The sequence below is a fragment of the Cyrtonyx montezumae genome, unplaced genomic scaffold (assembly GCF_038088225.1).
Source record: "Cyrtonyx montezumae isolate F1298 unplaced genomic scaffold, pur_monq_1.0 scaffold_5, whole genome shotgun sequence".
Taxonomy (NCBI): domain Eukaryota; kingdom Metazoa; phylum Chordata; class Aves; order Galliformes; family Odontophoridae; genus Cyrtonyx; species Cyrtonyx montezumae.
Window position 1 is genome coordinate 21,318,318 of NW_027072056.1, and position 25,180 is coordinate 21,343,497.

At 37.9% G+C, this 25,180-nt stretch overlaps 1 protein-coding gene across 1 annotated transcript in view; it reads left to right on the forward strand.

Moving 5' to 3' along the window:
* The window catches only part of IFT80 (intraflagellar transport 80), a 39,609-nt gene that overhangs the window by 6,747 nt on the left and 7,682 nt on the right, over window positions 1-25,180 (forward strand). The window contains exons 3-11 of the mRNA XM_065747859.1: window positions 2,066-2,134; window positions 7,377-7,486; window positions 8,371-8,460; window positions 9,440-9,577; window positions 16,675-16,854; window positions 19,270-19,388; window positions 20,173-20,247; window positions 21,471-21,634; window positions 24,427-24,491. Of these exons, the coding sequence (XP_065603931.1) occupies window positions 2,066-2,134; window positions 7,377-7,486; window positions 8,371-8,460; window positions 9,440-9,577; window positions 16,675-16,854; window positions 19,270-19,388; window positions 20,173-20,247; window positions 21,471-21,634; window positions 24,427-24,491 (1,010 nt within the window). The remainder of the gene's footprint in view (window positions 1-2,065; window positions 2,135-7,376; window positions 7,487-8,370; window positions 8,461-9,439; window positions 9,578-16,674; window positions 16,855-19,269; window positions 19,389-20,172; window positions 20,248-21,470; window positions 21,635-24,426; window positions 24,492-25,180) is intronic.

A 25,180-nucleotide genomic window follows, 5' to 3' on the forward strand; every position in this document is an offset into this window, starting at 1 on the left:
AAGAACGGAGGTGAAATGGAAATGCAAAATCAGCAACAAATAACATTAGCTACAGTTAAGGGTTTTTTAATTTCTTCGCAGTTACTTGGGGTATCACCACCTTGTTCAATAGAAATTGTTTTGGTGCTATTTGATGAATGATGTTTTAGAATTATGAGCACTACTTTAATACAAAAGAGAGTAAAAACATGTTTATGTCATCCTGTGGTGATCCTGTTTATCACGTATTATCCTACGTACTTGACAGCAAATGCTTTTAGTATCAAAATGCTCAGAGGCTTCTATAGACACTCTGTTTTTCATACATGAAGGAGAATATTTCATTTTTTTCTTGTCTGTTACGATAAAAGGTTTCTACATTGGCACATGACATTGGAGTCTTTTGGCCAGTGAAGCTTACTGAGGCCTCATGAGCATTTTGAGCATTCCTGTGCTGATCTTTCTTGATTATTAGGAGCAGTGCAGTCTAGCTGCTGTCTCCCCCTTCTCTCTGCTGGGGCTGGGAGGGCCATCTCCAACATCTGCATCCCTGTGTGTCTTTTTCTCCTAAATCTTTTGGTAATTAGTTGCTTTTGGCATTTTTGTCACAAAAAAAAAAACAAAACAGCAACAACAAAGCTATCTTGATGTTGGGGGGAAGCTAATTACATTTCCTGTGATGAATTTCTTGATTTCTGTTGGTGGCAGAATTTTCTGCAGCCTCCTGTTGATAGCACAGCTGATTGTTTTGGACAAATTCCAGCTCAGTCCAAAAGTACTAAAGATAATTTTGGATCTGCTTGTTTCCAGACTCAGTCTGACTCTAAAATACTGCTTTGAGGAGCTCTATCTGTCATGTTCCTCTTAAATCCCAGAGGAACAGAAATATTGTTCTTTTAAGAGACAGATTTGCCTCAGGGACTTCTCCAAAGAAGAAGTTGGAACTCTCTCTTTGATTTTGAGTTGCTTTTTTTTTGTTTTGTTTTGTTCTATGAAGACCAGAATTATATGCTCAACCACTCTTGTAACAGCTGCTGTGCCTTGAGAAGTATTGGCTCATCAATGGTACTGTATCAGTTAAAATATTCCTTATGGCTCTATTTGAACAGTGTCAAATGGGCACAAGAAAGATTAACAGTTGGTTTTGGTTTTACACTTTTTAAACAATTTATGTGCTAAATCTGCCATGAATCAGAATTTGAAATCTAGTTAAAAAAAAATTACCTTTAAAAGGAAGAATGGCATCATGGTGCACCTTTTTCCTGATTAACTGAATTTGGAGTGTTTAAATAGAGGCACAGATGTTTGCATTTCAAGTAAGAAAACACATGAAAGCATCTCTGGATTTTATGCAGACATGTCTATATTTGCTGTACAGCATGAGCTTATAAACAAGTAAACTTATTTTCTTGGTGTCATGCAGTTATTTCATAAGAACCAAGCTGTCCAAATTGGGCCCTCAGTTATCTTCAGTCTCACCATTTATCAACTGTGGAGCCTCCAGTTTAATACTTGAAATCTGTCTTTGGGTTCCTAAGAGACTCATTTAATCAGCCTTTGGGACGTAAATAGATGTTGGGGCTACAAAGCAGAGAACTTGGGATATTTAAATAGAGATGGACTTTGTGTTGCCAGGAGCAGCTTTGGATAAGAGCAGCATAGCCTGCATTGAAAAATATTGTTTTGTTGCTGAAAATTTGCTCTGTCAGAAATCATTACTGTGCTCATTGTATCTGTTGTGGTTTGAGTGGAAATAAAAGGGAGGCAGTACTCTCAGAGCAATCTATGTGTATGTGTCCCAAGACAATTCCTCTTCACCTGATGTAACCCAGGCAAGCCAAAAGGTTGGACACCATGCCATAAGGACTTTCAGTAGAGGAAGAAATTCATTGATAACAGTGGTAAAAAGCTTAAATATTGTTTCTTTGAAGTACTGTTGGCGTGTTAGGAAGACAACATAAATGATATTCACCTGTGAAAAGACACAAACTTGTTTTAACTTTAATATTTCCCAGTAAATACAATAACTGTGCAACTGTTGTGACTGTTAGACTTTTAAGTTACAGTTTCTGTGATAATTTTACAGTTGGTGAAGATGGCCAAGTGAAAATCTGGTCTAAAAGTGGAATGCTGAGATCTACTTTAGCTCAGCAAGGTAAGTTAATTTTCTTAAAGTTCAGTTAGAATTTTGAGTTTGGGTTATGTAAGGTACATGTAAATAACATACTCTGAGCCTGCTTGTAATGGCTTAAGTAGGGATTGTTAGACTTAGATAAACTTCACAAATACAGATCTTTGACTTTATATTGGGAAGTACAAATTCTGACTGTCAGCTTCATTGTCCTAACTTTCTGCATCAAAGTGTTCAATTAACTGATAGGCAATTTATTATTAGGTAGTCAAATCAGAAGAAGAATAGAGTTAGGTGTGTTCCAGCGCAGTTAGTGCTCCTGTTGTATTCCCATGGACTGTTTGTCATTGTGGTGTATCATATACAATAGAAATGTCATTATATGCCACGTGTCATGTAGGTTGGAAACAGTATCGTACTCATCTAACTGTTGTCATTATTGATCTAATTGGCCTTACAATTATTCAACAGCAGCAGACGTGTTAAAATACAGTGCTTTGAAACTCGCTATGTATCACATCTCCTTTTGCTTGCTTATGAAGGCATTTGTAGTAAATATTTACAAAACAGGAGATCATCTGTAACAAAGAAGAGCATATATTGCCTGCTTTGTCTTTTTCTGAATATTACATCCTTGATGAATTTTTTTTCAAGTGATCTTTTTTCAAGATAAAGTACAACCTTCTTTCATCTTTTTCTACTGACACGCTAACTACAACCTAGGTGGGTTTCTCTTTTGTTTTGGCTTGGGCTGGATCAATTGTCAAAATGAAGGGAAATGGGCAAAAAAAAAGTATTTCATTTTTATTACTGAATTACGATTAGCAGTTGTGATATGGGTATGAAGTACTTTCTGGTATAGATTCCAATTCCCTTGTTTTAGGTTTTGTAACATTTGCTGTTCAGCTGAAATGGTTTATACTCCATCCCTCCTCCCTCTGCATAATTCTTTTTGTGTGACAGATGAGAAAGAAAAGCCATGTCATTTAGTTTTTCACTTGTTTTCAAGGAATAAAAGAAAAAAAAACCCTGTCAAATTAGAAGTATTAATGCGACATTTTTAGACAACGGTTTCAGCTCTACACTAAGGATTCTGGAGGGAAAAAAACCAGTTTTAATATTAAGCCATGGACTTCTCAGGTGAAACTAAAAAGAAAAAAAAGATTGCTAAGAGCATTGCAAGAATGCTTGAAAGATGCAGAGTGTCTACAGGTTGGTTCCTCTGCCCAGTTTACTCCAGTAACTAATGAAACATATGCAAATAGCCCTAGTGAACAGAAACGATTCCTGTGCTGAAGCTCTTTGTTGAGCTGGGGCCCTGGAGGCCTAACCTTATCTTGGCTCTGCAACTACAGTTTGATGCATGCTGGAGCGTTTCAGATGTTTTTATTTAAATCAATTTAAAATCACCTTATTGTAAAGTGCGACGCTGGAGGCTGCGAATGCATGTTTATACAAACAATGTTTGGTATTTATAAAGAAAAGTAGCATTCTAGAATTACAATTTTGGATATTTCTGTACTATTTCAGTGAAGATACTGAGTTAGATTTTGTTTTTCAGCCTTCATACATTGAGATCATGTGACCTTTTGACATTTTTTAAGAAACCACATGCACCTGGGGTTGCGTTAAATGTCAGACCCTTATCTCTTTCTAAAACAAATTATCTAAATTCTTTCAACCTGTTGAAGGCATTTTTACCACAGGAGTGAATGTAAAGTCTATTTCAATTCTGTTGAGGAGGTTCATATTGAGATGTGATGTGTTTTCATGTTTACCACGTACAAAGACAAGCTAACCAAGCTGTAAGTTTGGAGGGAAAAAACAACTTGAAGCACACACTGCTTTATGTCTCACTTGCTATGTACCAAGTTTTATGTGTTTCATGAAGCTTATAAGAGACATTCCAGTTGGCAGTAAGCAAGTAGAATTTCCATTAATTGGTTGGAGTTTCTGGTGCAGTGAGTTGGTTCTGCATGAAATAATTATCTTTTTGTATTTGTGTTTTAAGATAAGAACCTGTGAGGCTCCAAAGCCCTTTAAACTTGATAGGATCAGATTCCTGGAGACTGTTCTGTAAGCTGCAGGCATACCTGGGATCAGGATAGGATTCTGCAGAAAAATGAATGTTTTTTAAGAGAGATATGTCATATTTGAGCTAATTTTTCACTTCTGTATCAATAATCTTGAGAAATGAAGGGATTACTGTTGCTAGCATTCTACTCATTCCACTCTTTGTATTAGAAATAAATTTTCAGGCTCTTATCTTTGCTTGATGGTCTACATGCCTGCTCTATCTTTGGATTTTTATTCACTAGAAAAACACGAACATATATTTTTCCCTTTTTAGCTTTTTCAGTACTTATATGGAGCTCTGTGGCCACATGTCCTGTGTCGTGCCAACACATGGAATAAAGTTCGTGTGACCCTGTGGCCTCTCCTGCCATTGGCCCTAATGTATGGCAGTTATGGCTGCGTTGTTCTTGAAGTCTGACTTTAACTTTTCCATCCTTAATTTTCATCCTTTGCCTTTTTGCTTACTGGTAGCAAATGGACAACAGTTGCAGTGCAGGCAGTCTAATGACAAGGCATTTGTCGGGAAGCAGAACTCATCTGTAAGGGGCAAATTCAAAATTCAGAATGAAACTCCTTTTATTGTGCAGCCACAGAGCAACACAAAATTGTATGGATTGGATGATCTTTCTACTGCTGCATGAGAAAATGCCTCACACACACTTGCACCTACCCAGGTGGCAGCTGTAGTTGCTTTGGCACTCAACCTGAGCTCTTTCTGTGCTCCATGCATCAACACTGGGAATTAACATCTGCTGGTAGAGCACTGGGATGTGAAGAAGTGTGCTTAGTGCCAGTGTCCGTTCTTCATCTCTTCCCTCCGTCCAACTCTTCTGCTTTTGTCACATCTTTTGTCACACAATATTTTTCCTCGAGCTGTTTATCACCAGTGCAACTCGCTGTAGTTTCTGTCCTGAAGAATTTTTCTTTCCACAGCAATGCAGTGTGCTGGCAGTCTTTTCCCAACCAAGTTCTTGTTAAGTGCAGAAGGAAATGAGTTAACTTAGCTCCTGCTGTTAAGCCCTGGAAATTGTGGTTAAGTAGTCAGCCATCATAAAAAAAGGAAACATTTGGTTTAAATCTAGAAGTCTTCTGATTGTTGAACCAGCATTAGAGCAGGACAAAAATGAGTTTATTTAGAATTTCAGTACTGCTGGTGACAGAATTTATGTCATTTTCAACATAGATTGCTGCCAGTAGGAAAACAGCTAGTGCCAGATTTGCGTCATCTATGTTGTGTGCTTCTGTGAGTTGCATCATGTCGTGGGTGACCAAAAGAAATTGCATCATCCTCTATTTCTAAACTACATAGAATAAATGCCTTCATAAGTGAAAATGTACAAGTTACAAAAATCTTCAGGAGCAATGACACCGCTTCTGTGTTGGGAATTCAAAGTTGTGGAAGCTCAGGTTAAATTCAGTGGTGTGTAAAGGAATCTTAATGTGCCAGAAATGTGTTTCAAAGTTTTACCTTGACAGAGGACTTCTTAAACCTCTGGGTTTTTTGTTTTTTTTAATATTATCATCATTCATGGTAGCTGTAAGAACCGTGGTTTATTTGCTCAGTATTCATTAATTTGATAATTAGTTATCAGCTAAAATATGCACGAATCCCTAAGAAGTGCAGATCTCAGAGGATTTCGGATAGTTGCTTCCTGTTTTCCTCCTCTAAAATGATGAAGTTGTCAAATACAAATGTTTAGCTGTGTAACTATTGCCGCTCCTGTCCTGGTTTCTGAGGTAGGCCTTCTGGGTGCAGTTGTGGTTGGAGCTGTATGAGGGTGCTGCTGGGCTATTGTGCCCAACTCCAAACTCCTTCCACGTGGGGATGGACCTCCTTTCTGTGTCACAGAATCACAGAACCATTCAGGTTGGAAAAGACCTCTGAGATCCCCAGCCCACCCCACCGTGCCACTGCCCATGTCCCTCAGTGTCACATCCCTGTGGTTCTGGAGCTTCTCCAGGGACGGTGACCCCAGCACTCCCTGGGCAGCTGTACAGTGCTCTTTCAGAGAAGAAATTATTCCTAATATCCAATCTGACCCTCTGCTGGCACAACTTGAGTCCAAAAACTCCCCCTGGGCACGTCTCATTGCTGTAGGTGCTTATGCTTAGACAGTTCAGTTGTGCCTTCAAAGGCCTCATTTCTGCAGTGAGAACATTATGTATGTTGGTGAAAACCAATTCAGAAGATATGAGAGCAAGCTTTACAAAATGCATAGTGGAATGATCTGCCCAGGACTTTATTGCACAACCTCTCTTGCATTTTAATTTCTATGTCCTCTGCTGCTGAGGCAGTGCTATAACTCACTGCCTATTGCTACAGGGCTTTTGTGTGATAGGAACAAATGTTTGGACATGATCTCTATTTAATTTATTTTTTACATACATTTGCAAGGAATGAAGTAGTGTAATACTTTGGTTCTTCTTCTTGAGGGGAGACTAATCCTGTCAAGTACTATCGAAATTGTTTGCATTTGTTTTCCTGAATGCTTTTTCTGATCAATTTCCTTCCTTTTTTTTTTTTTTTTTCTGTTTTTTCAAAGAAAAGATCACTTAAAAACTGCAACTCAAGTTGTTTGTCAAACAGAACAGTCAGCTTTATTCCAGGTGCATCATTCTGGAGCTTTTAATCTACAAAAAAAAAAAGGATTTGATTTAGTAGTTGGGTAGAGATAGTGATAGGAGGATGGTTGGACTAGATGATCTTATAGGTCCTTTCCAACCTTATGAACTTATGAAAAAGTTTTTTTTTTTTTTGGTGGTGTTTTTTTTTTGTTTGTTTGTTTTTGTTTTTTCAATTTACTGGGAAAAATCAGTTAGTTCTGCAGGCGACTCTTCCTAGTTTTATGAAGTAGTTTATGAAACCCAGCCCAAAGATGAGGAGAATAATCTCATCCTGTTTTGCTCAGCTGTACCTTGGGAGAAATTAATCAGGTGTTTGTTTTGTATTTTAGAGGAAAACAAAATCAATTGGGAATATAGATGTGAGGTTCAGTGAGACTGCAGAAGCAAAATAGTTTTGATTCTGACTGAAGAAGAAACCTTTTAACTTAAAAATTCCATAGGTTGGCTTTCTCCTGCTTCTGTATCTTTGATGTATGTTTGAAGTGAGCAGTTTGAAGCGACTGTAGCAGTTTCTGCATAATTTGATCAGTTAAGACATAAGAAATGTTTTCTTTGTATCTTACAGGCACGCCAGTGTACTCAGTAGCCTGGGGACCTGATTCTGAAAAGGTTCTCTATACTTCAGGAAAGCAGCTGATAATTAAACCTCTCCAACCAAACGTTAAAGTTTTGCAGGTATCATTAGTACATTAAGGTCTCACTTCTCAGGTGAAAGCTTTTTTCAGGTGTCTGTAGTTGTCCCAAACGTTGAAAGTTTGTACTGAAGCTTTCCAGGGAGTGTGCATGCCTCTTATTTCAACTAAATCTCCAGGTTTTTTGAGAATAGGGAGATTGTCAAATAATTTTGTTTGCAGAAAGGAATAATTTCTGCGGTGCAAGAATTTCCCTTTCTGCAAACAGAGAGGAAGCACAAAGATATAGAAGCCTTTCCCTTTTCAGCTGTTACTAAAAACCACAGAAAGAAACAGAAACAGTCATTCAGAATGGTCTCCTTATGCAGATTGTAATGCTTTCATGTTCCAGGCTGTCTTTAGTTTGTTCCTCCACAGAGTAGAATGAGTCCGTGCATGTGTGCTATTGGAAAACCTGATCTGCACTGGGCTAAGAGAATGATACTAAATGGTGAATGATAAATTGCAGTGTCTCGGGCACGGACTCAGATGTGAACGATCCAAAACGTTTATTACAGGTTTTAACATCCCTTATATACTTTCACAAGTTCTCTCTTGTAACTTTCCCACCCGCCTTTACATATCAGCAATGTAACTTCCCAAAACAGTCCTTAACGGTGCATACAGGCGATGATCCAATCAGGGCTGTGAATCTTCCCAAGCCATGCACTCTTCCTCCAATTAGGGCCTGCCATCACGCAGCTTACTTGAACTTGTTTTCCTCTTCTTCTGGAAGTGTCCTTGGTTTTCAGCCTTCCTTTCTCATGCTGTTTATCCTGTTCCACAGCTGCAACTCTAAATATACTTTTTGTATTTCCACAATAAATATAAAAATAGGAGTTCTCAGACTTCTTACACCTATGTTTAACTTATTTTTTTCCATTTCAGTGGAAGGCCCATGATGGGCTTATTTTAAAAACCGACTGGAACTCAGTCAATGAACTTATCCTTTCTGCAGGTGAAGACTGTAAATATAAGGTGTGTACTGGTTAACTTTATAAGGGAAACTAAATGACCAGAAAAAGATATTGAAATCAGATAACATCAGATTGTTTATACATAAGACTTTGAAGCTCAAAATGAAGTGCCAAGCCTTTCAGTCTTCAAGAAAAACTTGTTATCTGAATTTACATTACATTGCTTCATCTAATGGCATAAAATTAGAAAGATGTCACTCTACAAATTATTAAAATGCAATTGAAACAAACTCCTAATGGAAAATACGTAGAGATACATGAATGAATACTCAAAATAATATAAGCTGTGACATATACTGAAAAAGGTAATGACACTTAAAGTTACAGGAGATAAAGCCACTGCTTTCCAAGGAAATCCCTTAGGAAATTGTGTAGCTAGAATATTTTATATCAAAAATGTAAAGCACGTATTGTATTTCTTCCCTTAAGTAGGAACTTACTTTTAATGATATGATATACTGTTTCTGTCATTCTCCAATGGCTGTGGTAAAAACATACACAAATATGAAATGAGAAAAATATCCATCAGAGTGTTAAAGTCAAATGGCCTTGCTCTGTTAATTGGCTTCCTGGTCTCCTATTGGTTACAATCAGAGAGAAAGTCTCTTTGGTTTAGAAATTTGAAGAGGTGCCTTGCATTTTTTGGAAACAAATACAAATAAAACAAATCTTGTGGTTATGTGTCCAGCTTTCAGTAAAGTGCAGGAAATACTCTCATTATCTCAAGATATTTTATACGGAGCAATGTCATATTTGCCATAGCAGTGAAGCAGTGTCTGTTGCATTAAGCTTACCAATATCGATTGAGAACAACCTGTAATGAAAATTGGACATTAACGTGTGATTTTTTTCCTGTTACACAAAGGAAAGCTGCACTCAGGCAGCTCAGAGAGCATATTTTTGTAACTTTTGTTGTTGTGAGGGGAAGTGATAGCTTGAAATATATATGGTTTTATAGATAGAATTATTTCTTTTTTAAGGTTTGGGACAGTTATGGGCATCTACTGTACAGCTCACAGCCCCATGAATATCCAATAACGTCTGTTGCCTGGTCTGGGGATGGAGAATTATTTGCTGTGGGATCTTTCCATACTTTACGTCTGTGTGATAAAACTGGGGTAAGTAACAACTCTGAGAAACTGCAGATGTGGAACTCTACAAATTTTTTGATAATACAGTAGATGTTCCTGAGGACATACGTGTACAAGCAAGTATTTTTATTAGCAGAAACCAGCTTTGACTTCCAACACCTTTCAACTGGCTGTATCTATATCTCTCTCTTCTTGATCTGCCCAGATGCACTTCTAAATATGTTCTGTGTAGATAAAATTTCTTCCAATAATACTGTCCTTCAGGTCATTACGTTTTTTTCTGTGCTTTTTATTTTTTGTAATTTTTTCTTTAAAAAAAAAAAACACAGTAAGCATTTACGAGCATAAAATGCAGCTATTAGCCATAACAAACAAGGGCTGTGTGACTATAACCTGTCTTAAAAAAAGCAGGTAGAAGAACAGTGTCCATGGAGAAAAAAGTACAGGAAAAAAAATTCCCCTGCTTTTTTTTTCCTTGAAAAATAATAAGAGTTGACAGGCACGTCTTACAAAGAAATCACAAAATGCAGTAGTCAGAACTTAAAAATTATAAGGCAAAAACAGTATTAAATGCAGAGCTGAGTTATTCTAGCTGAAAACGTACTTCTGTCTCTTCATCAGAACTTCTCTATCACTTCCTAGCTGCAAAGTAACTCTGATAGAAGGAAGGCAGCTAATGGAAATTCTTCTGTTTCTCTCTTAAATAATAATAATAATAATTTTTTATTTTTCTCCCAGCTCACAGCTTTGCTCCACGTTTGCTATTGCTGGCCAAATATTTTATTTTCTTCATCTTTTTCTCCAATTAAAATTAGTGAGGTTTCATCTGCCTTCACTGGTATTCTAAGTAAGTTAGCCCAGAGCACAGATTGACCTGATTGTCTCTGTGGATTTCCTGTGGTTCTGAAGCTTTTTGCTCAGACTCGGATTGCATCAAACTTTGCCTCTTTGGGACTTTCATTGACCCATTCGCTACCTCTTCTGCTGTTGCATTTGTTGCTCTTTTGCTCAGCTTGGGAAAACCATGTTTGCTGTGATATTTCATGATGTCTTTGTGCCTCAGGTTTTTCCTTACCATAAACAGGGCTGAAACATCTCTGATAGCTTTAGGCTCTTGAAGAAAAGCCCTTGTATGAGAAGAGTCATGCAGGATAAGGTCTGAGCCTTCATCATTCACTTTCTGTGCTGAATCTGGATGCAGCAATATTCCTTGATGTGGACCATGTACATTTATGTGCTGTTGTAGGAGTGTTTATATATGTATAGCATATTTTGCTTGATGCAGCCAAGCACGATATATTTATATGAGTGTAATTACATTTGTGTGGGACTACACTGTGTAACAGTGCTTCAAACATCCAGGCTAGCCCCTGCTATTGGTATTCTTCCTAGAATGGCACTTGAAACCATGCTCTCTTCTTCCACAACCACTTCCCACCTCCCTTCTGAGTACTGGGATTACTGAGCTACATCAGCAAGTGGTAAACTGAAATAAATACGCTCTTGTGGGGGTGATGCCAACAATTTAAATTGCATTTTGCACTCAATACAGATTTAAGTTTAAATGTGGCAAAGACTGATGTAGTGGAAAAGGAAGAAAAATGCTCAAGTTTTTTCTTCTGTCATGTGTGCTGTTTTGTAGCACATAGCTTTTGTTTCTGATCCCCAGGGCATTACTGTTTCTCTTGCTAGTCATTATGTAATCTAATTTATTATAAGTACAGTTGAAACTCCCGCTAACTGAAAACCAGTGATTTTTTAATCAGTATTTAATATTAAATAGACTTGTGGACTTGATTTAAAATGTTACTATGGATAGGTTTACTTTTTCATATAGTTAAGGGTTCTTTTACCTGCTTTACTACTCAACTCTTAAAGAAACAAAGACATGTACAGTAGCTAGTGCCAGATGCTTTTCTGTGTTTAGCAGCTAGCCACGATCATTTGTTATCTTCAGAAGTCGTGATTTTTAATGAAAGCTTCTTTCCTGACATTAAATATAAATAGTTAGTAAAGAGCTAGCTTTGCTAATATTGAGGGAAATGGAAGAATGATTCACATACCACCAGAGTGATGGAGTTTGAAGAGAACCAGACCTGGCTTTTACTGGTCAACATAGACATTTTTATTATGTCTGATGTAATGGAGCTGTATTGGCAAATTGCTCCTCAGGGAGCCATCAGGCGATATATATATCATTAACTCTTCTCTAGCATATGTGTTCAGTTTGGGGACATAATTAAATTAAATTCTGTTAGCGTATGTTCTTTTTTCCTATTCTTCTCTTTCTTCCTGGATACTTTGTTCTGGCAGCTGTACATTAAGAAAAGAAAACTAAAAATGGAATAGTAACTCCTAGAACCATTTTATTTCTTCTTTTAAAAATCACCTTTGCCTCTCGCTAGCATTACTTGTCTAAAAGAAATTATTCTGGCTACCATACAGAATGCCAAACAAGATTTGCTTGGTGTTTGCTGTTGCATTTTTCTGCCTGTTGTAGTGTCTGTCATCATTAGCCCTGTAGAGAGTACTAAGATTCATTTTAAAAGTACTGACATTCAATGCTGGATGTGTTGACGGATGGACTCGAACCTTCCTGGTGTTCACAGCCTTTCAGTGCCTGATTGCTTGGATGGAGGGCAGAGCTGAAGAAGTTCCTTTACGTAAGCTATTTCCTGTGGCTCTGCATGCTTCCCTTGCCATTACTGATCAGGTCAAAATATTTATGCAGCAAGAGATGGTAAGAGTGACAAATTCACTAGCTTCCTCCTCCTCCATTCCGCTCCCACGTAGTGTCGTAGGAAATGGACCCTATCCATCCACTCCAAAGACAGGTTGCATGCCAAGTGCCTCAGAGAACGTAGAAGGATAATAGATTGAAAAAAAAGAAATGAAATAAACTTCAGGGAGTGTTGCCCAGTATTTCCAGAAAATAAAGGAAAATGTTCTACAAGTGCTACAGCTACTCCTCATCACGCTGAAAACAAAAGTGAGTATGGTGCTGCTGCTGAAAACTCTGAGCTCAGTTTCCTTTCATCTTTTTCCCAATAAGATAGACTTAACTGTAATGAGAGTCCTTGTCCAGGATTGGTCAGATGTTAAATATTAAGCAGTGTTCCTTTCTCCTTGTGTTTTAAACTATTGACAAATGAGGAGAATAAGTATCGAAAGATTTTAAAATTACAGTGTTGCAGATATTCACAAAGAAGCTTTGAAAACAATTTTTCTCATGAAAATTCAGGATTTAAATTCAGGATCGTTTGCAGAATTCACATTATTGTATATCCTTCTATTAACATTAGATATTAGACTAACATAAGAAAAGATGGTGAGATTTTGAAAGTAGCTGTATACCATGCACACGTTTTCATACTGCTTAGAACCAAACTACAGCACTGGAAATCCCAGAAAATCTGTTTTCTATAGAGTCACTATGAGCTTTGATCTCATTACATTTAGTTTTAGCCTTGCTTCACAGAGATATGCATTTGGCAGTGTAACAAAATAAGGGTTTTTTCTGCACTGTCTCTGTTTCATCCACCTTTATTAACAGTCATGACTCTGGATTCTTTGTAGCTCAGTAAAAGAAAAAAATATTGCAGATAGGTTTCCCATGGAGTTATGTTGCTGACCAACTCTTTCCAAGCTGACATATTTTAATTTATTAGAATTGGCTAATGTGACTTCTGGAAGAAAACGAAAACATGTGGATCATCTATGGAAGTAATCATCTATTTAAAGAATTAAATCAATGTTTCATTTTCTAAGGTTAAGAATTTATATGGGACAGTTTGTCATCCTATTTTTAGTTCTTCTGGGCTCTAACAATTATGGGAGTGTGCTTGGATTTCAGGAGAATCTGGGGAAAGCAGCTGAATACCTCCCCTAGAGGCAGTGGTTCAGTCAGTTCTTGATCATTCACGTTGATTACTGGAGTTAAGTCTGCAAAACGTTTGCAAAGGCACCAGGAGCCCTTCTTAGTTCTGTGTTTCAGCAGCACAGGTGCTGTGTATTCACACGTAGCACGGGATTTCCTTACCAGCTGCTATGCATGCTGTGTTTGGTTTGGAGAATCTTTTGTTGGGTTCCTGTGTGGTGGGACTTGAAGGCCTAATAATGGTGGGGTTTGATATAATAAACCTTATGTTTTATACTCAATAAAAAATGTGTGGAGTCACACATAGACAGACATACACATTTTCCACAAGTTCTGTGTATGTATTCATGTTCAGATACTTCTAACACACCTAAATAGAGATTTGCTTTGGACAATTGATTTTCATAATCTTACAAGATTAGATTTGCCTTCCATTACACATGTAATGGAAGAAAGACCCTGAGCAGAGGCTGGCCAGGAGCAGCCAGCCATTCACAGTTGACATAAGTATTATTTTAACCATTCACAGTTGACAGAAATATTATTTTTAATGTTTTAAAATGTATGAGACAGCTCTTTTTTTTTCTTTTTTCATTACATTTCTTTTTGAAGTATTTATTCTGTGGTATTATGTGGATAACCGTTCTCAATTTATTGTGTTCAGTCCAGAAATAATAACCAAGTAGATCCTTTGTATTAGGTCCTGAGCAATCAATATTTGACATCTGAAAGGCTGTCCTTGTTCCTGGGACACGGAGTTCTCTGGAGCTGCTCATTAAAGCTGTTTGACCCACATCTCAGTTTCCATTTCTGGAAGTCAGGCAACATGCAATGGCTGCACTGCTTCATCTTTTTTAGTTCATTGTGTAACCAGAACAGGGGAGCTTAAATTACAGTTCTTAGATATTTGCTTAATATATTTAAAAACAAACAAAAAAAAGCCCAACTTCTGTAACTGCTCTTTTTGTTCTTGAAGTAGTTTATTGAATTCAGCAAGGAATTAATTTTGGCACAGGAAAAGTGTAAACCAAGCAAAGTGTAATATTGCAGCATTTTGACTCATGTTGGAATAGCATTCATACAGCTGTTTGTACAGTCATATCATACCCTGATTTAAAATAAAAAACCAACCTTCAGTATATTGAAGAGATGCCTAACAGCTATTTCAGTTTCTAGATGTTGTTTCTATGTTGTAAGAGGAGGGAGAAATGATGTTTCATTATGGCAGCATTTTGTGTGCACAGTAGATGCATCAGACAACCTCAGGGAGTACGAGTCACTGGGGTGGCCTGAGTTATACCAGGAGCATTCAGAAAGAAGTGGAAAACAAAACTTCCTAGTTGTTTTGTATTTGCAGTATATATTTGTGCGTTAGGTTACCACATGGAGCATTCGGAGCCTTGTGAGTTTGCTCGTTGTGATCACTTGTCCTGCAACTCTGCAGCTTATTCATTCCAATGTAAAGATGTCACACACAAGGTAGTGCTATGCCCTTGATTGCTATGGAGTGTTGCATTCAGAGCTCACCCCATTGAGGCAGAAAAGTGGGTCACAGTCTTTTCTTTAAAAAAAAAAAAGCAGAAACAACACACAATTGCCTTCTCCAATTGCAGTGAATGGTGTATCCGAGCCAAGAGGCATGGAAGCTGAAGCCTTGAAATTGAGTGCTTGCAATTGGAAAGTCAGTCGGTGATGATGCTGTCTTTCACTCACCTTCATGTGTGTAGGCACTGGAGTTGCCCAGACTCAGGAGGTCATCTTATATAGTGCACTGCACACAGTTAGCACAATGGGGAGCTTGAATTTCATCCTGTCGTGCTTCCCTGCTATTGAAAGCTGGAGGCTGACACCTCTATTTTAATATGATTTTTGTGATATCATTTCATATAAATCATATGAAGGCTTTGCCTGAAGGACTTCATATTTCTTTGGTCTGATGTGTACTGCAAAAGAAATCAGAACATGAAACGTGGTAGAAACATTAGGTGAGCATTTTCTTCCAGCTGTCTCCCCTTTGGTATAATATCATGTATCTGAAAGTCATGAGAATCCAATGGCTGCATTTAACTTCAATCACATGTTTTTTCTTAATGATTTGATTCTCCAGGTTTCAAATGCTCGTGAATATCCAGGTAGCATTTCAAAGGCTAAATGCTTTTGAAAATACTGTGCTGAACACTTCTGACAAAGTTCTAGTTGAGGTTTGCATCTCATTTTGAACTCTGATTTGAATTCAAAAAGTCCATAAAAGGTTATTTCATTTTAGTCATCCACTTTCAGAGAAACTCTTGTTCTCAGATTTGGGATGACTCGTCTTTCTGAGATGCAAGAAACAGGAAAAAAAAGGTCCTGCTCTGAAAATTCTTCTAGTCCTTGATAAGAATGTACCGTGGGTAAGGATCCACCTAGAACTTGAGAGGAGCCTTGCACATAAGGCTGGGGGAATTTCTGAATAAGGGTTTTCATTGGAGGAAACATAAATGTGGAAAAGGAATAAAATTACGGTCAGTATTAAATGTAAATGTAAGCTTCTCTGGTTCTCTCCAAGGCTTGGCCAGATGTCACTACTTTGTTTGCAGTCATGTTTCAGTTTCTTGTTGTTGCAAGCATAGCAACTGGAAATTTTAATACATCACTCACCTATAAAATAACAATAAGAACCTAGAGAAAAAAAGAGGGCAAGGCAACCAGCATCTTTTTTGTGTTAGGAGAAGGGTGCATAGCATCACTTTCAGTGCTTTTCTCAATCCACCAGCATATCAGTGCTGGAAGGAGCTCGGCAGCTCTGTGTTCAGGAGGAGCAGCTGCCTCATGCTGCTAGGCACAGCCATTCCTGCACTGCCACTGCAGCAGACGTGGAATGCAGGTGTTTAGGACTGCACCATTTATTCCTGCTGTCCCATTGGAATTGTTTCTAAGTGCATTCACTTCACTGTTATGTGGTAACAGTCCATGTTTATGAAGGACTGCACGCACTTTAATTACATTGTGCCTAGGCAACTGGACACTTTGGCATCCTTGATTTTTGCCCTATCTGAAGGCTTTCCTTCTTGTGCCCCTGCTTTCCAAGCAATCTCATTGAAGAAACCTAATCTCCTTGGTTTGCCTGTTAAAATTATAATAAAATTTTATTTTGCTGATACATTTCTTTAAAAATATTAATAATACTCTGTTCATTACAGTAAGTTATTTCCAAGAAATAAATTTTAAAAAAAATGAAGAATTATTTTCTCTCTCTCTTTCCAAGTGGTCCTACGCTTTAGAGAAGCCAAACACTGGCAGCATATTTAATATTGCTTGGTCTGTGGATGGCACTCAGCTGGCTGGAGCGTGTGGGAACGGACATGTCATTTTTGCCCATGTTGTGGAGCAACGCTGGGAGTGGAAGAACTTTGAAATAACACTGATTAAGAGGAGAACCATGCAGGTAATCTGAATGACACAGTGCGTTCTGAGTAGCAGCTTCTAACCCTTTTTATTTATTTATTTATTTTTTAATAAGAGATTTGATTTTTCAGTCCTTGAGTAACAAGCGTTATTGATTATCCATTATTGATGATCATAAAATTGCCTGGTACAGAGGATCTTACCACCAGGCAAACCAGAAGTACATGGCACAGAAATACTTTATCTTCCAGAATAATGTAGAGCTGTGGGAAGCTGCTCACATGAGAGGCACAACTTCAAGCATCATGAAAATGTTTGTTCAGAAAACAATACATTGGCCAAAATCAATAGAATTAGTCACTGTCAGCAAAGATGAGGCTGCATCACTAAGTATAGGCAATAAAGAGGAGCTTTCTTTGCCTTACCTGGTTCCAGGAGTTGTTGGAGCTGCTCATTTAGTAAGATTTACTGTATCCCTGTTGATAACAAGGCTGTGATAAACGTTACTGTCTCGGTGCATTTGCAGATAAACTCGCTTGCTGACTATGGCTGCAAAGAGTTGTAATGTGCTTTCCTGCACTGCATATTGTATTACAGCCTAAATTCAGGTCTTCCAAACCTACAGAAATGTGTCGTATATCATATAACGTGCATCAGGTACCTACGTGGTGCTTCCAGCCCTTGGGGACTGAGCACTGGGCTCTGGCCTCCACGGGAGCTGCCAAATCCCAGCCCTGCTAGAGTCGCAGCAGGCCCTACATGTGGTTTCTGGAGCTTAGGTTTAGGATCCTTCCTTTGAAAAATCTTGGCCTGAATCCACGTGTAGGTTACCAAATATCTGTGAATTAATACAAAAAAATGAATTTTACCTTCTAATTTGTTCTCTGTGTTCCCAGACACTGACTCACAACATTCACTCTGGACAGTGGGGTAATATAAGATTTCCATCATACAAACTTTCCAAATTGCACATTTGGCATTAGATACCAAGCCAATCTTTTCAATATCAAAATCAGGTTCCTAAATTCCTAATTAGGCCCTTAAATGTTTTCTTGTCCTGATTCTTTAATGTTGACTGTGTAATTGGGAAAAGTTGTAACAACAGGAATGCTGTGTTACAGTTGTGTCCGGTGGGTGGGATAATATGAGTCAGTGTCTGGGAACACAGAAGACAAATTAGCAGGTAAAAATTCATATTTCTTCTTTCATTCCCAGACATCGACTCGTAACAGATGGGCTCTGCTAATAACTCTAGGGAGTTTGAATATGCAAACAACTGAGGAAGGACAGCTAATGCTGATCCAAGATTAACATTTTATTTTATTATTTTTCTTGTGATTTTATTTTATTCCTATGTATTTATGGAGGAAAATATTGCCTACAGAAGCTTCTAGATGTGCTCTTTTCTCCTTATTATTACTACAGCAAAGTTACTTACAGATGTATCACTGCAGTGGACACAGCAATTAATATTTCTTGCAAATTATTCCTAGACTTTCGCAATAATTGAGACCAATCCTTGTTTTGCAATCGGTTACAAAATGGAGAAAATCCAGGCAAAGTCCTTAGATTCGAGATGCCTGAAATCTTTGAGCTCAAAAATCTGAGTTGGTTACAGACAAACTGGTTTTCTTGAACCTCTGTCGTTGGAGCAGACTTTCACATAAGTGGCAAAGACACAGCCTGCTAATGACAGTCAGCACCTAAACCTCTTTCTTTTGAGTGTGGTAGCATTAAAATGTATTAAGTAGAGCTATTTAATATCTCGGCAGCACCTCTTTGTCCAAATCTTGGATATTGCTGAGTTGTTTGAATGGGATTTTGATGGGATCACTGAGGTATCACATTTCAAATCATTTAAGTAATCAGCTGAACACTGAGCCTTAAAATGGGAACATTCAGGCAGCCTCAGTCACCAGAGCTTTGTGTGTAATATTGCTCTTATACCTTCTGTGTTCCAATTAAGCATTGCTTATTCCTTAATTTTAAGGAGGTCCCTCCAACTCCTGGATAGTTTTTATTCCTCAAGCATTAGTGCTGCTGTGCTTTTTGTTTCTGTTTCTAACAACTGACAGCTGAAGTACACTAGGTGGGTTTTAGCTTTTGATTTTAAATCAGAACATCCATTCACAAAAAAGTTCGGTCTTTAATCACCCAAGTAAATTAACAGATGAAATTTCTCTGGAAGGCAAAAAATCTTTCTCACTTTCTTCCCTAAGCCCCAAAAAAGAAAATTGTTTAAAAGCATATTCATTATTTATTCAGAGTTTATTGAACCTAGGAATTTCAGTTCTCAGCAGTGCTATGAAAGCGCATGTTCCTATTGAGATGAGTTCTTCTACATAATGGCATGAAAGTGTCAGCACTGTGTTTGCAATAAATAAGAAAATCATATTTCAGCAGTGTTAATTTCTGCTATTGCCATTTTATTCAACCCCAAATTTCTCTTGGTCAGGTGCACGACGTTATCAACGATGCAGTTGACCTGCTGGAGTTCCGTGACAGGGTTATTAAGGCCTCTTTAAACTATGGGCATTTGGTTGTTTCAACTTCTCTTCAGTGTTATGTATTTTCGTAAGTAACACACATTCACAAATCCTTTATGAGTTTATTTAACCCTTGTAAGAAAGCAGGAGAAGCTTACTTTTGGAAACTAATTGAAATATTCTATCTAGCATCATCAGAAGAAAATGTGAGTATAGTTGCACTCCTCCTGACATCCTCTCTTCCAGCATCTTGTTGGTGCAGTGTCTGTATGTGTTGCTACAAAAAGTTCTGCTCTTTCCAGGTAGAGGCAGCAATAGTGTCAGCTGGATGCAAGCGTGTTTCCCCCCATTGGGTGACTCCATCCACTGCTTCTGGCACTCCCAAGTATTTTGGAATAGAGTAGGAATGATTTAATCCTACATTATGTTTTAACATCATGATATTCTGTTTCGTATGCTGAAACTTAAAGTTTACTCCTGAAGTGACTGACCAGTGAGACAAGTCATGCTAACAGGAACCCAGTGTGTAACAGGGCACGCAGGGGAGGGGCTCCATCCTGGCTCCACAGCACTGTAAGAGAGTTGAGCTGCAATTCAGAAATATTTTTTAAAATATGCTTGTTTCATGTACATGGAATTTTAGACCACTTCTAATGTGAAGGGATGCAGTACTGAAGGCACAACTGGATCACACTGCACAGTTGTCAGTGTTACCTGTCTTCTTGCATGCAGTTTTCCTTTTGAAAGATCTTCCTTTACAGGAATGCTGAATGAATAAAATGTGTGTGCTTTACTTGGTGAATCCAGCTTTGCACTTACAATGATACGTGAAGACAGTGGTTTTAACAAAGGATGAACTTGTTTTCTTGCAGCACAAATAACTGGAATACACCACTTATCTTTGACCTGAAGGAAGGAACAGTTACTTTGATTCTACAAGCAGAAAGGTAGCTAACGTGTTGCAGTATTTCTTACTAGATACTTCTATAAGATGTATTTCCTAAAACCTTTCATTTTGTAACTTAACACACAAAAATCTTAGAAATAGACAAAAAATGTTCAGTACTGGTAAGCAGCTTGTGAAAGCTTAGCTGTTATGTTTGCCATATATCTGTGATAGTGGCAACAAATCTTATATGTTTCATATGTATGATTATCCTCTTGTTTATGGAAGAAAGTAAATCTTCCTATTGTACACTAACATTTGCTTTTTGATGTCTTATATTGCTTTATTTTGAAGCAGAATATACTTTACAGAAATTATCCTTGGCCTCTGTGTTTAATAAGAAACATTACCAGCTATGCAGAACAAGAAATAAATATTCTCATTTTTCTTATGTATTTGTAAATACATTTGCAAGAAATGACTTATTTTTCTCAATTCAGGAATATTCTCCTCTGTATTTCCTGAAAATCATTTGTCACAGAGCTGTATGCATGTACTTCTGTGGGAGTGGTCTAGAGTAGTTTGGTTTCCACCAGCTTTTTGTGCGTGGATATGTCCTGTGTCTATGAACTGCAGATTTTGTTCTTACCAAACAACTACTGTTATGCAGAACTATTTATGTGCTACGTAAAAGATTGGAATGAGATCTGGAAAATCTGTTAATTTTCACTTATGCCCTGAATACTAATAGAGGACAATCAGTCCTGAAGTATCTTCTGTTTTCTTTACATTATAATCCACACTGAAGGAAATGATTCAGGTAATGCTGCTTTAAAGCTGGCCGTAGTTGTTAGGGCTGTTTCTCAAGTGTATGCCCACAGTTCACAAACTGTGGTCAGAGTTCTCTTGTGGGGCAACATGTGGCAGTTCTGTTTGCAGCCAAATGCTGCCTTGGAGGACATAAATCTTAAAATATCTGTAACCAGGAAAATTGCTGTCATTCCAGATAATAAATATTTCTTATGGAAAAAAAGATAACATTCACATTAAAACCCAAGTCATCCACACAGAGCTTCCAGAATATAACTTTGAAACGTGAGGCTTAGAGGTTACATCACATAGCTGAAAACATTTGCTGGATGTTAGCCTGTTGTCTTCAAATGGCTGCAGTGATTATCATTCTTTTCTGCATTATTAAATGATTTGCATTTCTGTGTTGGTTTTGTTTTGTGTGTTTTTTCTTTTTTTTAATTTTGTTTTGTTGTTTGGTGTTTTTTTTTGTAGGCATTTTCTTCTTGTAGATGGTGGAGGGCTTTATTTATATTCCTACGAAGGAAGATTAATTTCCTCTCCAAAATTTCCAGGAATGAGAACAGACATTTTAAATGCCCAGACAGTATCTTTGAGTAATGATACTCTGGCAGTCAAAGACAAAGCTGATGAAAAGGGTGAGTCCTCAGTTCTAATCATTCCATGTTTGCTACTAATTCACTGTGAAGTTTTCAGCATCTTTGTACTTAACTTCGTTCTCCCTGCTCACTCAGCCTAGTTATTGTACAAAGAAGGCATAGAGCATAAAGAATTTATCTGTGATACAAATTAACAATAATATAATAAAAAATGACTTAAAATTATGGCTTTTACTTACATTTGTTTAAACAATCAAAAGAGGATGGCCTGCTTCTGAAATTCCAGCTGTGTGTAATGCATCAGAAAATATGGAATATGTGCAGTAATTAATTGCACTGTGGGCTTTCACTTCTAAATGGGATTTTCTAAAGAAGTCCCTCAGCATCTTTTTTTCTGTGTGACTGCTTCTCATAGAAGCTGCAGGTACCTGAACTGAGATTCACTGCAGCACTCAGCTGTTCTTTCTTTTAGGCTTTTGGGGGCTTGTGTCTTTACAGCAGCTGAGTTCTCTGTGCAGCTGATGTGACCATACTTGTGAGGCTGTGGTGCTGTGTCTCACTGTTCTGTTCTTTATGATCTTTATTTGTGCTTTGGCATCAGTAGCACTGCACTTACAAAGTGTGATGTGACGGAGTGAACTTTATATGTTAGTGAGTGATACAGGAAAATTTTTGTCAGCTTTTTTTTTTCCATTGTTCTCTCTTGATGCAAATGCATCATTTGCCTCTGCAACGATTTAAATTTGTCACTGGAAATCCCACAGCACTGTGACTTCTGACTTCACAGCGGTGTCATTTATAGACCATGCAAATGTTCCAGCCCAGGCTGTGGTGCTCCTGATAGCTGTGTATGGCATGGACAGGGGATAACCCGTCTGCACAGGAGCTGGATTTGTGTTAGAGTGGTGAAACCATCCTGCCTGTGGTTCCAGCTACTTTTATAGAGTTTCAGAATTTTGGAATTCTTTGTCTTGTACCTCCAACTCCCAAACGTTGCTTTTCATGTCCTGAAGATATTGTCAGCCAGCTCTGCATACAGGCTAATCTCTATTAAAACTCATTTACAGAGGCTGGGTTTCTGGCTATGGTTTCCAAATAAACCCTCCAAATGATCCCATTGGTAGGAGCTCCCATTCTGCTAATAAGTAGGGATTTTTCTTTTCCTATCCTAGGTACAAGTCCCACCCGTAGTGGTAAGAAACCTTATAATATGCCAGCACATGGGAAAACAGATTCTTGGCACAGGAAGCTGTGGCTTATCTAAGCCTGTTTCTTCTTCTGCACTCACCCTAGCAGATGCATTTTTTTTTCTCTTTGCCCTATTTTGAGGGCAGGTCTGTTTTTCATAATGCAGTGCATTATAGAAATATCTGAGATGGCTGAGTGTGGTGCAGGAAGCAGTTTGCACGTCGCAGCAAGGAGCTCTCTGACTCTGACATCCAGCCACGCATAACTTCAGAGCAGCTCCATGGGTATTCCTTCTCTTCCAGTAATCCAGAAGAAAATGTGCACAAATGCACTTAGTGTCCTCCCTCATTTTCTAGGGAGGCTGCAGGAGAGAGGAGAGCTTCTCAGAAAGGAGCTGCTGGCCTTAGTTTAAAACAGTTATCCCATGGAAGTGCAGCATGTGTTATTTGAGAGGCACACCATAGCTGTTCTCTTTCTCTGGATGATCAAAGAGAGAAATTAACCTTTGTTTATATGCTTAAACTACAGATAGAAAAACGGACAATTTAGATTCTAAAGTGATTGCAAAGCGGTATTGAGATTGCCCCCAAAAACTTGTTTTCTGAAATAACATATAAGCATTGTGGCTTAAGCTATTTATCAAAAGTTAGTCCATTTTAATTGTCATTTAGGCATGATAGTTTTCTCTTCACTGCCCAAATCTCACTTCCTACTGCTATTACAGTAGCAGTGAAATTGCTTTGTATAGCTAGATCAAAATGAACGTCACGCAGGGGGCCATGCATGAAATTGAGTGAGAAAAATACCCCTTCTCAGGAACACCTCATTTCTTTTATATATTTAACCAGCTGCCAAGAGCAGCGCTTGTGCAAAACCCTCTCCTTTCCTCCTCTGCAAACTCAAGCAATGCTTTCTGAACACCTGCTCTTGCAGTTTCTTTTTTTTCCTGCCTAAATAACCATTAACCTCAAACCAACATCCTGTGTCCTAGTGAAAGGCAGACACAGCAGGATTAACATGTTAACATCGCCATCCTTTGGAGCAAACGTGTATGTTCATTTTATAGCAAGTGCTTGCAGGTAACAAGTTGAAACTCCAGGTGGGATGAGTTATTGAGCATCTGAAATGCTCTCACATCTGTATTTTCCACAAACTAATACTGAATCAAGTGTTTAAGTTACAGCTGGTGTTCATTATGTTGTTACTGATTTCTCTAGATTTGAATACCCACATCTGTCTCTGTGAGAGTATTCACACACTATATGTACACATTTTTGTGTCTGTGTATACACACACACACTGCAGGGGTATGTGTGTATATACTTAATATGTATGAAAAGGTTTTGTGCACACATGGTGCAGCACACACGTGTGCATAGAGAGAGGGAGAGAAGGAAAGAAGGAGGAACTTTATTTTTAGGCATGTTGCAAATCCAAAGTCTTCACTGTATATCCCAGCAACGTGGATGATGTAGGCAGAGCGTCATAGGGAAGGATTGTTGTGGGATTTTCTGCTTATTTTAGAGGTTTACACAGGGAAAGAGTGAATGGCAGTATATTATACTCTGAAAATGAATGGAACTGAGTTTCAAATCTACGGAGAACTGTTGTTTTTAACTAATAAACCATTTTTTCCCCTCCAGTTATTTACATATTTGATGCTATATCTGGCAAGCCACTCGGAGATGGGAAATCTCTAACCCATAAGGTAAGGTAAAGGCTATAGAGTCTTTTATTATGTTTTGAAATTAATAATCAGTAGTAGTTTTGCTAATGTTAGTGAGTTTAAAACCTATTAAGGTTTACAATCTTCATACAAAGCAGCTCAACATCTCTAGTTGACACTTAGAAATTTTAAAAAGGTTAAATTCTCTATGCAGTTTTCATGTACTGAGGGATATTCTCTAGGCTGGTTTCAGTCCGTGGCCTGTTTTCACCTGTTCATGTGAGACTGAAACTAAATGTGAATTGTTTGAGTAAGCAGTAAAACTGAGCTTCCTTTGCATATACTACAAAGCAACTTTGATTAGAGCCAACCTATAATTCATACTGAAGGCGAGACCAGTGGGAAGTCTGTCCTCCATCAGAGCTTTTACTCTTTTCCTGACAATGGTTGATTGAACTGTATTTTGCTTTTCTTTATTCTTTGGCTGTGACCAAACACAACATCAGGCAGCCTCTCTAGAGAGGGGGAGGTAAACATTCATTTTTTAGGCTGCTTTTGGACTGCCACTTCCTTTTCTTCTTTTTTTTTTTTTTTTATTTTCTTGTAGTAAATTCCTAAACCCTTCTCTGCTGTAGTGTAGTCTGCATGAAATTGAATTGATATAATGCTTAATTCAACAGAGAAGATACATTAAAAGTACCTTCACAATCCGGTTGATTTTAGTTAAGCAT